This window comes from Malaclemys terrapin, chromosome 4 (genome assembly GCF_027887155.1).
Source record: "Malaclemys terrapin pileata isolate rMalTer1 chromosome 4, rMalTer1.hap1, whole genome shotgun sequence".
Classification (NCBI taxonomy): Eukaryota; Metazoa; Chordata; order Testudines; family Emydidae; genus Malaclemys; species Malaclemys terrapin.
Genome location: NC_071508.1, coordinates 91,180,970 through 91,196,948, shown reverse-complemented (window position 1 = coordinate 91,196,948; position 15,979 = coordinate 91,180,970). Strand labels below are relative to the sequence as shown.

The 15,979-nt window shown below is 51.6% G+C and overlaps 1 protein-coding gene across 1 annotated transcript in view; it reads right to left on the bottom strand.

The window, feature by feature from the left end:
- Positions 1-10,149: 10,149 nt before the first annotated feature.
- LOC128835464 (cytosolic phospholipase A2 epsilon-like) overlaps positions 10,150-15,979 on the bottom strand; it is a 56,237-nt gene continuing 50,407 nt past the window's right edge. Inside the window, exons 19-21 of the mRNA XM_054024972.1 lie at positions 14,526-14,692; positions 12,168-12,354; positions 10,150-10,832 (exon numbers count right to left, since the gene is read on the bottom strand). Of these exons, the coding sequence (XP_053880947.1) occupies positions 10,600-10,832; positions 12,168-12,354; positions 14,526-14,692 (587 nt within the window). The 3' untranslated portion in view covers positions 10,150-10,599. The remainder of the gene's footprint in view (positions 10,833-12,167; positions 12,355-14,525; positions 14,693-15,979) is intronic.

The following is a 15,979-nucleotide window of genomic DNA, read 5'->3' as shown; positions in this document are numbered from 1 at the left end:
ACCTCAAAAACATTCAGCACCCTCATCCTAGTCTCTTCATACCAAACTTCTACCAGTTAAATAGAGAAGAAGGGCAGCTGGCTCTACTTCTTGTAGAAATCCAGACCCCTGTGCATCTCTCCTCAATAGGTGGTGTAGTAGGTCCTAGCCGGGGCTCGACCCTTCCGGACAGGAGGGGAGCCACACCGACTCACTACTGTGGGAACAAGCAGTCAGTTAGTCCCGAAACTCCGGCTCTTTAGTGCAGAGTCGGAGCAACCACAGTTAAAGCTCAGGCCCTTGACTGCAGGGGCTGAGCGAGCAAATAGATCAGAGCCCAGGCCCTGGATCAGGGCGGGGCAAACACAGTTAGCTCAGGCCCTTGGTTGCAGGGGCTCAGCGAGCAGGACAGTTCAGAGCCCAGGCCCTGGATCAGGGCGGGGCAAACACAGTTAGCTCAGGTCCTTGTTTGCAGGGAGCTGAGCGAGTGAATAGTTCAAAGCCCAGGCCCCTGGATCAGGGCGGGGCAAACACAGTTAGGCTCAGGCCCTTGTTTGCAGGGAGCTGAGCGAGTGAATAGTTCAAAGCCCAGGCCCTGGATCAGGGCGGGGCAAACACAGTTAGGCTCAGGCCCTTGTTGCAGGGCTGAGCGAGCAAATAGTTCAAATAAGGTACGCCTAGGCTTCTGTAGCCGAGCGTTGGGTGAGGGGAAGCCTGCCACCCGTGCGGAGGGTGGCAGGGGGGAACGCAGGCCCACCCACTCCACTGCGTTCCAGCCCGGGGCCCTAACAGCGGTTGCTGCCGCTGCTGGTCAGTGGGGTATCCAGACCGCAACACACTGACATAGGCTCACACTCAGTTACAGCCGGACCGGGGTCGGCTACCCCCGGGCTACTTCCGTGATCCCCCTCAAAGCCTACCTCATTCGTTGCGCCGGGGATCGGGCCAGTCCACCTGCATGGGCTCCTCTCTGCCCGGCTCGGCGGCAAGTCTGGTAGCTCTGCCGGAAGTCCGGCCAATGGTCCTCAGGCGGCTCCTCTGGATAGCAGCAGGGGCGAAGGGGTTCGGGTCCAGTCTCACCCTCAGGGTTAGTGGGGTGCGGTTCCCAGGGATTCTCCCAGTAGCGGGCGGTGAACGGCTCCGGCGGCTCCTCCTCGTAGCGGGCCCGGGGTAGCTCAGGCCAGCTAGGGGTCCAGGCCTCGGTCTTCGACGGTCTCCTGGCCGGGAGCTCCCGGCCGCACGTCTGGTGGCTGGCCGCCGACTGAGCTCTGGCGGCCGGCCTTTATACTTCCTGCCCCGCCCCTTGACTTCCGGGGGGCGGGGACAGGCGGTGGTGGTCCCACCCACTCTGGTGCCTGCACGTGGGCTCCCTCTTCCGGGCAGGAGGGGAGCCACACCGACTCACTACACCCCCCCCCCCCTTAAGACTGGCTCCCGCATGTCGGGGCCAGGTCCTTCCATCTCCCCCATGCGGGATAGGAAGTCCTCATTCGTATGGTCCTTACCAGCTCGATGCTGGACCGTAAATGCGTAGGGCTGTAAGGCGAGGTACCACCGCATAATGCGGGCATTATTATCTTTCATCCGCATTAGCCACCGGAGGGGGGCGTGGTCTGTGACGAGGGTGAACGGGGCCCCGAGGAGGTAGAAGCGCAGGGCATCGCAGGCCCACTTCACCGTGAGGGCCTCTTTTTCCACCACTGCGTAATTCCTCTCACGGGGGAACAGCTTCCGGCTGAGATATAATACGGGGTGGTCCTTTCCCTCCACTTCTTGGGACAAGACTGCCCCTAACCCTACGCCGGAGGCGTCGGTCTGTAGGATGAATGGGCGTTTAAAGTCCGGGCTATAGAGAACCGGCTCCTGGCAGAGGCACTTCTGCAGTGTCCGGAAGGCCGCCTCACATTCGGGGGACCATCGTACCTGCCGGGGGCTGTCCTTCGTCAGAAGCCCAGTTAAGGGTGCTGCGATGGTCGCGAACTGGGGGATGAACCGTCTGTAATACACAACGAGGCCCAGGAACTGCCGAACGTGCCGTTTGGTCGACGGGGTGGGACAGTCCAGGAGGGCCTGGACTTTCCCGACGAGGGGCTTGACCCGCCCGCCCCCGACGGTATAGCCGAGGTAGTTGGTCTCTTGCCAGGCAATACGGCACTTTTTGGGGTTGGCGGTCAGGCCCGCCTGTCGTAGGGACCTTAGGACCGCCGCAACCCAGGGCAGATGGTCCTCCCAGCCGCGGCTATAGATGACCACGTCGTCTAGGTACGCTGCCGCATAGTCCTGATGGGGCTGCAGAAGTCGGTCCATCAGCCGCTGGAAGGTGGCTGGGGCTCCATGGAGACCGAATGGCATCTGCGTGAATTGGTACAGCCCCGTTGGAGTGGCAAAGGCGGTTTTCTCTTTTGAGGTCTCCTCGAGGGGGATCTGCCAGTAGCCTTTGCTGAGATCCAAGGTGGTGATATACTGGGCCTCCCCCAGGCGTCCCAATAACTCGTCCACACGGGGCATCGGGTAGGCATCGAAGTGCGAGATGGCGTTTACCCTCCGAAAGTCGATGCAGAAGCGGCGGGTACCGTCCGGCTTGGGCACCAGGACCACCGGACTACGCCACTCGCTCTGGGACGGCTCAATGACGCCCAGAGCCAGCATGGCTCTTACTTCCTCCTCGACCGCATCCCGCATCCGATAGGGCAGGGGCCGGGTCGTCTCTCGAACCACTTTCCCCGGCTCGGTCTGGATGGAGTGTTTGACCAGGGACGTGTAGCCCGGTACGGCCGTGAAGGTTCGTTTGAAGGTCTGCAGCAGGCAGTTAGTCTGTTTACATTGCTCTTCCGTGAGCGATTGTCCTAATTGGGGTGCCGGGGGGTCATCCGTCGAGGGTACGTGGGGTCCCAATTCCGGCTCGGGCGGGCATGGGTCAATTAAGAGGCCCTCCCGGTCCTGCCACCGTTTCAGCAGGTTTACGTGATACCGCTGGGTTCCCTTCCGCTTGTCCGGTTGCCGCACCTCGTAGGTGACGGGACCGACCTTACGCACGACGTCGTAAGGTCCCTGCCACCGGGCTAACAATTTTGACTCACTAGACGGGAGGAAGAGTAGGACACGGTCTCCTGGTTGGAACTCCCGGACTTGGGCTCCCTGATCGTAGGTTCGTTTCTGCCGCTCCTGCGCCGTCTTCAAATTTTCGCGGGCCAGGGCTCCGGCCTGGGCAAGGTGCTCCTGTAACTGGATGACATATTTCAGGAGGCCCTGGGCTGGGGACGCTGACTGTTCCCAGGTCTCTCTCATCAGGTCTAAGAGGCCCCGTGGTCTGCGTCCATACAGCAGCTCGAAAGGGGAAAATTTCGTTGAGGTCTGCGGGACTTCTCGGATGGCTAGCAGCAAGGGTGGAAGGAATTGGTCCCAGTGGCGGAGGTCCTCTGCGGGGAATTTCCGCAACATGCTTTTCAAAGTGCGGTTAAACCGCTCCACCAACCCGTCCGTCTGCGGGTGGTACACGGACGTCCGGAGTTGTTTGATGCCTAAGAGGGCACAGACCTGTCGCAACAATTGGGACGTGAAGTTCGTTCCCTGGTCGGTCAGGATCTCTCTAGGCAGTCCTACTCGGGCGAAGATTTTCAGCAATTCCCCCGCGATAGTCCGGGCGGTAATACTTCGCAGGGGGATGGCTTCGGGGAACCGAGAGGCATAGTCCACCAAAACCAGGATGTATTGAAACCCCGCGGCACTTTTCGGGAGGGGGCCCACGAGGTCCATGGCGACCCGTTCAAAGGGCGTCTCCATCACTGGCATGGGGACCAGGGGTGCCTTGGGGATCCCGGGCGGGGCGACCCTCTGACACTCTGGGCAGGAGGCGCAATATTCTTTCACCTCCTGGGAGATTCCTGGCCAAAAGAAGCGCGCCAGGATTCGAGCGAGGGTCTTCTCTCGCCCCAGGTGCCCGGCGGCTGGCACATCGTGGGCCAACTTCATTACCGCCCGCCGGTGACACAGGGGCACTAACAGTTGGGTTTGTGGTTCCTGGGTGCGGGGGTCACGGTCCAGGCGGTAGAGCCGGTCCCGGCGCAGCTCAAAATGGGGCCACAGGGTGGCCCGCTGGGGGTCCACAACACTCCCGTCTACTGCCACGAGCTGCTCGTAGAAGCGGCTAAGGGTGGGATCCTCTCGCTGGTCCCGACAGAAATCGGTATCGAAGCGGGGCTGAGGGGCCGGCTCCGGCGGCGGTCCCGCTGCGTCCGTGTCGTCTATCTCGGTCGCCGGACCCTGCTCGGGGGTCTCGGAGGAGGACCCCAGCCGATCAGCCTCCAGGGCCGGCGTGGACCGTAGGACTTCCTCAAAGGCCGGCCAGTCCCGACCGAGGATCACAGGGTATGCAAGATGGGGAGCTACCCCAACCACCAGGTGTCGGGTGATCCCCGCGATGGTTAGGGGGACCCGGGCGCTGGGGTATGGTCGGACATCCCCATGGATGCATTGTAGATGAATACATCCGAGGCGGGTATCACCCGGCGGTACCAGGTCCTTACGGACCAACGTCTGGCCACAACCCGAGTCGATCAAGGCCCGCGTAGTCCGTCCTCCGACGGCCGCCGGGACGGTCAGCTTGGGGTTCATGGCTGGCCTGGCTCGAGTGTGGCCCGCCCACACTTACCCATAGCTGCAATCCATCTCCGGACAGTCTCGCCGGAGGTGCCCCATCTTCCCACAACTGAAGCAGGGTCCGAGTTCAGGTCGTCTGCTCCGGGGGCCTTCTCGGCTTGGGCTCCGGGGGGGGCTTCGCCGAGCCCTTGGGGGCCCCTGGCCCGGGGCCACTGGTCCGGTCCGAGGAGCCGGGTCCGCGTGCCGGGTCCGGGTCTCGCGGCGGGGGTCGGGCCTCGGTGCGGGGTGTCGTGGTCCGCTCGGGGGTTCCCCTTTCTTTTCGCCGCGGGCTGGTTCGGGCCCGGGGCGTCGGAAGGTGGGTCCTACTGCATCTTCGGCGGCTAGGAAGTCCTCCATTAGCGACACTGCCTGGGCCAGTGTCGTCGGCCGGTGGCGAAGCACCCAGGCGCGCCCTCGGGAGGGTAGGGTGTGCACGAACTGTTCCAACACCACCTGCTCGGTTACCTCCTCCGCCGTCCGGGTGCCGGGCTGTAGCCACCGTCGGCAAGCCTCTTTTAAGGTTTGGGCCACTACCCGCGGTCGGGCCCCGGTGGGGTAAGTCTGGCCCCGAAACCTTTGTCGGAAAGTCTCGGGACTGACGTCGAGGGCGTCCAATATCGCGGCCTTCACCAGGTCGTAGTCCCGTGCTTCCTCAGCCGCCAATCCCCGATAGGCCACCTGGGCCGCCCCCGTCAGGTGGGGGGCTAAGAGGGTAGCCCACTGGTCCCTGGGCCACCCGGCGACGAGGGCTACCCGCTCGAACGTGACCAGGAATGCCTCCGGGTCGTCGTCTGGGCTCATCTTAGTCAAGCGAAGGGGGGCAGCTAACCGCGGCATCTCCGCAGCCTCCCCTGCCGGCCCCAGTGCGGGGCGAGGGAGCGTGACCAGCAACTGCTGCAGCTGGACTCCCAACTGCCGCACCAGCTGTTGCTGTTGCTCGAGCTGGGCGGTGTGCTGCTCCTGCTGCAACTGGAGTTGGGCGGCATCTCGCTGCTGTTGCTGCGCGAGCTGAGCGGCCTGCTGTTGCTGTTGCTGCTGCAGCTGGGCCGTCTGCTGTCGCTCCTGGCTCTCCGTGAGCAGCTGAAACAGCCGCTCCATATCCATCCTTAGAACGGGGGGGGGGGGCAACGGCCACTCCCCCTCTAGCCCCTTCTCACAGGGGCAGGGGCTCGTGCCCCACGTTGGGCGCCAAATGTAGTAGGTCCTAGCCGGGGCTCGACCCTTCCGGACAGGAGGGGAGCCACACCGACTCACTACTGTGGGAACAAGCAGTCAGTTAGTCCCGAAACTCCGGCTCTTTAGTGCAGAGTCGGAGCAACCACAGTTAAAGCTCAGGCCCTTGACTGCAGGGGCTGAGCGAGCAAATAGATCAGAGCCCAGGCCCTGGATCAGGGCGGGGCAAACACAGTTAGCTCAGGCCCTTGGTTGCAGGGGCTGAGCGAGCAGGCAGTCAGAGCCCAGGCCCTGGATCAGGGCGGGGCAAACACAGTTAGCTCAGGCCCTTGTTTGCAGGGAGCTGAGCGAGTGAATAGTTCAAAGCCCAGGCCCTGGATCAGGGCGGGGCAAACACAGTTAGGCTCAGGCCCTTGTTTGCAGGGAGCTGAGGGAGTGAATAGTTCAAAGCCCAGGCCCTGGATCAGGGTGGGGCAAACACAGTTAGGCTCAGGCCCTTGTTGCAGGGGCTGAGCGAGCAATAGTTCAGAGCCCAGGCCCTGGATCAGGGCGGGGCAAACACAGTTAGGCTCAGGCCCTTGTTGCAGGGGCTGAGCGAGCAAATAGTTCAAAGCCCAGGCCCTGGATCAGGGCGGGGCAAACACAGTTAGGCTCAGGCCCTTGTTGCAGGGGCTGAGCGAGCAAATAGTTCAAATAAGGTACGCCTAGGCTTCTGTAGCCGAGCGTTGGGTGAGGGGGAAGCCTGCCACCCGTGCGGAGGGTGGCAGGGGGGAACGCAGGCCCACCCACTCCACTGCGTTCCAGCCCGGGACCCTAACAGCGGTTGCTGCCGCTGCTGGTCAGTGGGGTATCCAGACCGCAACACACTGACATAGGCTCACACTCAGTTACAGCCGGACCGGGGTCGGCTACCCCCGGGCTACTTCCGTGATCCCCTTCAAAGCCTACCTCGTTCGTCGCGCCGGGATCGGGCCAGTCCACCTGCATGGGCTCCTCTCTGCCCGGGCTCGGCGGCAAGTCTGGTAGCTCTGCCGGGAAGTCCGGCCAATGGTCCTCAGGCGGCTCCTCTGGATAGCAGCAGGGGCGAAGGGGTTCGGGTCCAGTCTCACCCTCAGGGTTAGTGGGGTGCGGTTCCCAGGGATTCTCCCAGTAGCGGGCGTGAACGGGCTCCGGCGGCTCCTCCTCGTAGCGGGCCCGGGGTAGCTCAGGCCAGCTAGGGTCCAGGCCTCGGTCTTCGACGGTCTCCTGGCCGGGAGCTCCCGGCCGCACGTCTGCTCCCTCCGGTGGCTGGCCGCCGACTGAGCTCTGGCGGCCGGCCTTTATACTTCCTGTCCCACCCCTTGACTTCCGGGGGGCGGGGACAGGCGGTGGTGGTCCCACCCACTCTGGTGCCTGCACGTGGGCTCCCTCTTCCGGGCAGGAGGGGAGCCACACCGACTCACTACAGGTGGGTAAAGACACACACACATCCACTACCTAGAAATTGCCAGCTCCTACCAGTTTTTGATCCCAAATAAAGGACACATGTTGCCACTCCTACTTGACCAGAAAAAACTTCAGACTTTGGCACAATCCAGTGCAAAAGCAACACAGATCTGGTACCTGGTTCTCACCAGTTCCATCAAAGTTTTGGTCAGACACCATGTGTTCCTCCTATTCCACTATAAAAATCTGGTCCCTGATATCTAGCTATGGACCTGGAGCAGCAAAGTTTTGTCCATTTTTCCTCCTAAATTCCCAACAGTTTATCTTCTAGATACAGCAGATGTAGCCATCCATTATCATCTGAGAAGTCTGTACCTAATGTAATGTGTATCACTGAAGCCAAGCTAGCCCAGACTGAGCATCTTCTTCCTTTCTAGACACACCTAAATTTCCTATCATATTAACATTGACATTTTTCAGTGGAACTGGTCTAATAGATGTAGATGATCACATTATATGTGTAGTTTTAAGTGATCATTTCTTATTATTTATCCCTTTTACTTGATAAGTCTCTGTCCAATGCACTGAGATTTTCAAAGCACCCTACGGGATTTAGACACATTCCATTAATTTTAGAGCATTTTAATGGAAGATGTATGCCTAAATCCGCTAATTGCTTTAAAAATCTCAATGCATTGAACAGAGACTTATCAGGTAAAAGGAATAAATAAATAAATAGGCTTGCTGCCTATCTAGAAGGTAAAACTTTGGGGTGGATCTGGGTGAATGGGCAAGACCTTGCTGAAGCTAGGTCCGTATTTGGCTTTAGAGGGTATGACCTCCATGGTGAAGGCTGATACAAAGTCATTAAACTTCTTTGCAACATCCTTTTCCTCCTTAATTACTGCTTGGTAGTCCAACATAGCTACAAACGAGATTTGGTGAGTATTTACTTTTCAAAATCCTGGTTAGACCTCCTACTTTCCATCATGCTTATTGAATACCACATTTTATGCTCTCATCTTTTGGCTTCAGTAGGAGTGGATTCCCTCTCCTCTCCCTTCCCCTCAAAGATTAGCTGTTGGGCTCAAATAACCGCTTGTATTTTAACCATTCTGGTTTTGCTTGCATTTCTGCTTCATGTTTTGTTTAAGACTATGCAAGCCATTTGTAACTCAGTTGTGGTGTATTTAGGAAACCTCCATGCTGAGTCTAAGTATTTTAAAGTGCTTCACGTTTGCTTTAGGGTCTTTTTGACTGGCTTCCTCATTTTTTTGGAAATACCCATTTCTTAAGTTTTGTTTCCCCTTTCTTAAGTTTGGTTTCATGTTTCTTATTTTTGATGACTACTCATCGAAGGTGTTGAACGTAAACATGTTGTAGTCATTATTACTTCTTCCAACCAACATCTGTGTATTACTTAAGAGCTCACTACATAACAGCTATAAAAATAACCTTATAATGCTTCTAAGTTGCAACAAACCAATAGGAGGCAACCTACTCACATACACACCATGGGGCCAATTCGCCGATGTATTCAGCCAGCTTTGTGTTGCTCTATCAGTGGATAGAAGATTCCTTCTGCCGGGGGTGTGTGCCTGCACATAATCCTGGCAAAGTCAGTGGTACTACATGTGGGAGAAAGGGTCTGCAGAATCATGCTATATGTTATTGAAGTCTGGGATAGTAACATCTTTTAACCATGCACAGTATCAGCACATTTTTACATAGTTCTGAAGTTCTGAGTTTTCTTACTCATGTATGATACCTCTGTGTGTAGTCTTCAAGAGGTTCCATTTTTATGTCTATTAAACTTCGTTAACATGCTCCTTGTTTAAGGTTGCAACTGATTTCCAGTATAAAACTTTATTTTGTTACTCCCTCTAAAATTCAGAGAGTCCCTGAGAGGGAAACTCTTACTTGGTGTCTATTACAAGAAAATGTTACTCATGGAGCTGCACAAGATGTGGGAAAGGGGCTTATCACTCCCTGTAAGCCCTTCATGGGGTCTAAAAAGCAGCAGGAAGGTAAGGGAAGTGGTTCTTCTCTTGGTTCTGCTCATCAAGCTTCCTACCCGGCCACATTTCCCTCTCCCTTTCCTGCACTCAGCAGAATTCTAGTTCTTATGGCACTATGAAGCCAAAAGGAAGAGTGACACACTTATGCCCTCCTTGGATGAGAGCCCTGATCCTGAGGACCAACAGGAATTTGCAGAAGTAAGACTTCCTTTTTGAAGACCATGGGAAGTCTGCAGCATCAGGACTTCCCTCCACAGAATGTTGGGTTAGCAGTGGGGTGAGCAAGCAGACCAAGGGACCATTCCCACTAATCACTGAACCTCCTAAAGTCTGCTGGATTGTGCTTCCTCTCTTGTAGGCCTGGAAGGGTTTGTAGGAACAGGGAGCCTTTGTAACAGAATGTAACAGAAAAAAATTAAGGATGTTCCCAGACCCGAAAAGTTTGTTAAATTAAAATCAAGTTTGCAGGCACATATCAGTGATCTGAGTTGCAATAACATTAGACTTAAAAACTAAACCTCTGCTATGTTTCTACAAAATTAATTTCACTTTAGGAAATTTTTGTGTGTGAGATTGTCTTACTTGAGATGAGCCTAAACTGGAATCCCAAATTCAAACTGTCCAAAACACTAGGAAAGTTCACATTCAGTTCCAATGCTGAACTCTGGTGCTTGCATCATCTCTACGCCAGACTCTTTGCTAGTTGTGAATACAGAACCAACCATTTGCATTAATAGTTCTGCTAATAGAAGAGGACGTTGTTTTTTAAAAAAATCTCATTATTACCACTTAGAATCCAACAAAACATTTTATTATGCAAAATTTTACTTTATATTTATATATATTTGTATAGAAATCTTAGTATGTTAATTATTTTATTTAAAAATTGATTCTGTTCTCTTTAAAGGTTCTGGACTGGCAGTCCTGGTAGTGGAAGTCCTCTCTTAATTGACATAATAGATACAGCACAAACAATGGCAATGCAAGCTGCTTCACATTTCCTTGCCAATCTGCCTCAACCTTGACTTGGAAAGGCCACTTCTAGAAGTGACAGCATTAGTTCAGCCTCAACACCAATTCAGTACTTGGCCACTCTGCTGAGAGTGTTAACAAGGGAAGCACATGAATAAATTATGGAGGAGCTTTCCTCTTTATCTTTATTCCCATTTCTGACAGGCAGATATAGTTTTTCCTGGTACAGACTGAATGCTATTTTTAGCATTCTTTGGATTTCCATCACTGTCTGTTTCAGTTCCTTTTTTCTTCAGTAATATCAACAGATGGATATTTCTTTCGTATTCCATAATGCTGGACAATCAGTAGAATGTTGGGATCCTTCCCAATGATGGGAGAGAAAGATGTATCATCACAGAGGAGTATGAGGTTTGAGACTATTTCTATGTTGTTTTTTCCGTTCCACAGCTATACGCAAGGCCTGAAGAATCAAGTCTTTATTATTCTGGACATTGTAGTAACTCAGTTTTGCCAGCTTGTCAAAATCTTCCTCTGAATAGCGCAGATTATTTATATTATATGAACCATTGATATCGGCAACATCAATTTCACCTTCTGCCATCTCTGAGGGACTACGTTTCACACCTAGAGGAAAATAGCAATTAGGTTTATTATTGCGACATGATTATAGTCCTAGGCTTTATCAGCCATGTGCACACAATCAGTCACAGACCAGAGATTTCTCTCCAGTGAGATTTTATTGCTATGAGGATGTTTTAGGAGTATATTTAGCTTAATTCACTACATTGCTGCCTGGATCACCACTGTCAAGACTGGTGGAAATTAGATGCCTGATGTGGTGAGGGACTGCATCATTCTTTGAGCACCTCCTACAGGCCAGGACACTGGGAGACATTCATAGTGATCTTAGAAAAAGTTGTACATCCACTGCCAAATCAGGAGAGGCGTGTACCTTGATGGCAGTCAGCATACAGAAAGAGGGATTGGGGAAAAAGAGGAAGGGTGTGTTAAGAGATGAGTGGCAGAATCAAGTTTATTACAAAGGAGAAATAGTTATATTAATCATTAGGCCTCATGTATTTTGTGACAAGCTACATCTAAACTCTGTAGCAGGACGCCTGGATTCTGTGGGATTCTGATGCAATAGACTGGAAATTCCATGGCAGCTTCATTTAAGAAATGGATGCGATTTTAATTTTTAATACAAAAATGATTCAAAAATTATTACAGCAGCCCCCATATTGTACATTTTGATATTAAATTCAATTTATTATATGATGTCCTCAAATTTTCCATTTTCAACGTAGGGTAGATTTTTGTATTGATAATGAATAACTTGTATTGTAGAAGATGTTCTGGGGGAAGCAGGAGGTTTTAGCACTTGGGTAGGGAACAGCTGAGGCTTTTGGCACATAGGAGGCAGTTTGAGATTATGAGATAAGCACATTAGGTGGATATGGCTATTAAAAATGATCAGCAGTCAAGTAGTTAACAAGGTTGACATTTAAAACAGTCAATTTGAGGTTTCAGAGTCAAGAACCCAGTGAAGTGAACAGAAACTTCTCAGGTCTCAGGCTCTGGGGCTATAAAATTGCAGTGTAGACGCCCAAGCCCAAACATCCATACTGCAATTTTATAGCCCTGCAACCTGTCATGTGGCATAAGCCAGCCACATGTGTTTTATTGCAATGTAGACTTAGTTCAGGATTTAGCTGGGGATTGGTCCTGCTTTGAGCAGGGGGTTGGACTAGATGACCTCCTAAGATCCCTTCCAACCCTGATATTCTATGATTCTATGATAGACATACCTGGTACTACAGTGAGGAGTCTAAAAGCAAAGTCTTTTACAGGCACCCAGCCAATATAGGTTCATTTTAATGAAATTAAAAGTGGGAATCTAGAGAATGGATAAGCTCATCATGCTGGCTTTAGTAAAGTGATTGGCTGCTGCTAACTTACCAGGTGCTTTGTAGTTTCTGAAGGTGTCGTTCACTAGTGGGAAAAGAAGCACTACAGGTGTTTCTGGGCCTTCTTTGTCTCCAACTATGTAGCACTCCTTTGGACTTTTTGCTTCTTCTTCACCTGGCACAATTTTGGGGAAAGGGATTCCCTGCTCTGAGAAGTACTTAGAGGCTTTTATCAAAGGCTGGGTAATCACAGAGGGGAAAACAAAACATCAGAAACCAATGACAAGACTAAGACCAAGATTTACTTAAGAGATAGACTTCAATAAGAGTGGAGTAAGTCTTCTGGAGACTTGTGAAGTAAGTCACTAAGCAACACGAATAAGGGTGGTAGCGTCTAGCGCACTGTGAACTATAGTTCCCACATCCCCCTTCCGTAGGGTAACCAGATGTCCCATTTTTAAAGGGACAGTACCATTTTTGGGACTTTTTCTTATATAGGTGCCTATTACCCCCCACCCCCTGTCCCATTTTTTCAGTTGCTACCTGGTAACCTTACCCTTTCTGCCAGAGCTGTGGCTGTATTTCAGGTGCTAGTGAAGTGATCCCTATGTATAGTTTACATATCACTTTGAGTTTGTATACCACACTGGATTCCTTCAGGGCATGAGGCACCATAGGTTGGTATATTATTATGTGGCTGAGTTAAGATTTTTGTGACAAAAGAACTGCATGTTAAGAACCTAATTGTGCAGGATTTACTCATGTGGTGGGTGCTCACTCACATGTATATTCCCATTGAAGCTCATCACTGTAATAGTTACCCAGTCAAGCCCTAAAAAGTCAATCACAGTTATTGAGACGGCAAGGCACCTTGGGTTCTCTGAATGTCTGATCAAACACTGGGATTAAAAAAAAGCACCAAATGCTTTTATTTGAAAGTCCAATCCTTGTGATGATATACACAAGTACTTGCATTTAGATATCTGGTGAAACATTCAAATTGTCTTTGCATGTATTTGAATGTCTGACCACAAGGATCAAACACTCAAATGGTTAGGGGTGTGTTTAACTGAACGTGCAGTTTCCCACACATAAAAATGTGTGTGAAAGCATGTTTATACCTGGAAGTGCACACCTATACATGTGGTGGCATGTGTAATTTTCAAGTGATTATAACTTCACTATTTCTAAACCGAATTTCTTCAAAATTAGCCAAAGTACACCCTCCCCACCCACCCCCTCAAATTTAAAATCTTTCACATTGGGATAATCCCAAAGTAGCCAGAATAATTTTTCCCATATGTTAACATACCCATAACACATGTGTTGAACAAGTGAGAGAAAATTTTGCCCAATCCAGAAACTTACACATCATCTCTACTATAAGTACTAAGGTGCCTAGCCACCCAGTAGAATTCACAAACCCTGAGTTTGGCAGGTTTCCTGTACAATGAATGGGGAGAGATAGGCACCTGAAAATGGGATCCACAAAAACTAGTTGAGGAGCTGCCTAAACAAGCCAATAGCAGATGCTGATGAAAGGGTTTTTTTCTAAGTCCTGCCTCTCTGAGGCTTATGCATCTAAGTCCAGGCTGGAGCGAGGCACCTATCTCTACTTGGGATCCAAAGCTGTAAACCCTCTCCTGGAGTCAGGCAACTAAGCCAGTCCTTGCTTAACTCCTAGTGAAAATGCTGGAAGGAGGAGACGCAGCAGCCTCTCTTATAACTTTTAATTCAATAGTTAGGGCATTCATCCAGAATGTGGGAGACCCCAGTTCAATCCCCCCATCTGCCTAATGTAAGGAAGAGATTTGAAAATGAGTTTCCTACTTATTGAGTGCCATAATCACTGGGCTCAAGGATATAGTGGAGGCTGCCTCCTTCCCATCCCTCCAACCGAAGTCGGACATGCTTTGAGAATGCCTACCAGTTTGGGTTCCTCTGGTAAGATAGCCATAGCAACCCATAGTTTCTCCTGGTTTGAGGATCCCGCTGAAGCTTGGACATGAGATAGGTGTCCGGCTGTCTAGCTGAGGCAGCAGTGCACATATCCAGTGGCAGAAACTTAAGCTTCTAGGGGACTTTTACAGAAATAATGTAGGTGTCTTAGGTGCCTGCAGGGTTAGGTGGTGGCTGAGCAGGGGTTTTGAGGCTCTCATTGGTGCCTATATTTTGGATTTAGGTGCCTAAAGTCAGAGCTAGACACCTAAGTCCTTTTGTGGATCTGGGCCTAGGTTTTTCATACAGAGCACACAGTCCGGCGATCCTGAAACAAGGATTCACACCACTGGTAATACGAGTTTATTCCTGTTAGAAACAACTTTTTCTTTAAGTCTTTGGAAATGGACAGTTAACAATTCTGGCAGCTGAAAGGGGGAATATTAGTGAAGAAAAAGGCAAAAAGTCTGACCGCTATCTGTGATCCTGAACTGTAGTTGAAATGCAGGATGAGGTCCACTTTCCTCTCAGGCCTCATAAGTGGTGGGTAACTGGTTTCGAAGGCAAATGCAGTGTCTACCAGAGTGAGGTGATCTGCTGCTCCTGTCAGCTGGTTGGGGTGACAGTCAAGCTCACAGTCTACCAGAAAAATATTTCTTGTCAAGAGTGCGCATCACTGCAAGGGTAGGTGTTCTACTACTCTGAGGACAATACAGAGTTAGAGAGTGGAAAGAGAATTCAGCTCCCTTTTTGACTCCAGACACAGTTTTGTACAACTGTAGTTCAATCTTTTTGTTCTTCACGTCTGGGTTTCCTCATTCTGCCTTTTGCATTATTGACCTGCAGCAACCACCCTTTTGGGCAGCATAAAGTAATGCTTTCTGCAGACAAAGGGGCTCTAGGTTGGGACACACAAGACCAGAGTTCAATTCCCTACTCTGCCACAGTCTTCCTGTATGACAGTGGCCAGGTCACTTGGTCTCTCTCTATCCCAGTTCTCCATATGAAAAATTAGGATAATAGTACTTTCTTACTTCATGGGGATAAAGACAGGGAGGTGTCCAGATACTAAGGTAGTGAGGTCATATAAGGACCAAAGATAGATATATGTACATTTAAAGCAACTATACAGTTTTCTTTTTCCTTTCACTGGTATATGAAATATTACTGGTGTAAGACGAATTCTCTATATTTATAATGGGGAATACCGCCAGAGCCAGTAATATCTTACCTACCAGTAAAAAGGGAAAAAGACAACTTTTTAACTGCAACTACTGCATATATACTCACCCACACACATGCTACTTGTGATAAATTTACTCTTGAGGGCATTCTGTGCCAAAAAAATTAAAAATTCTGTAAGTTTTATTTGTCAATAAATAAATGTAGAGGCTCCAGCATGGCAGTGGGGAGCACAGGCCACTGGCTGCACAAAGGTAGGAGATCACCCTGCAGTCCTCCCACCCCCAGGACATGGACTCAGCAGTGAGGCTGCACCTGACTCTGACACAGCACAAGGCCAGGGCCTGCCCCAGAAACACCCTGGGGCCATGCCCCTCTGCATCAGGTGCACTAGGTGTGGGGCAGGCCAGCTCAACCAGGCAGGATCCAAGTGTGAAGGGACTCAGTGTGGGGGGATCTGGGTGTGGGATGAAAGGGTTCTCTGTGGGACAATCTGGGTGCAGGCAGTTCAATGGAGGGGGGGGGTCTAGGTGTTGCAGGATCTGGATGCACAGTAGCTTATTGTGGGGGTTCCAGGCACAGGGGCAATAGGACTCTGCAGGGGCTTCCAGGTGAAGGTGGTTGGGGCTTAGCGGAGGGGTCTGGGTGTGGGGGTCTCAGCAGGGGAGTCTGGGTGCTGGGGGAGTGGGGCTTGGTGGGGTGGGGGTCTGGGTGCAGCAAGTTGGGGGTCAGTGGCATGGATGT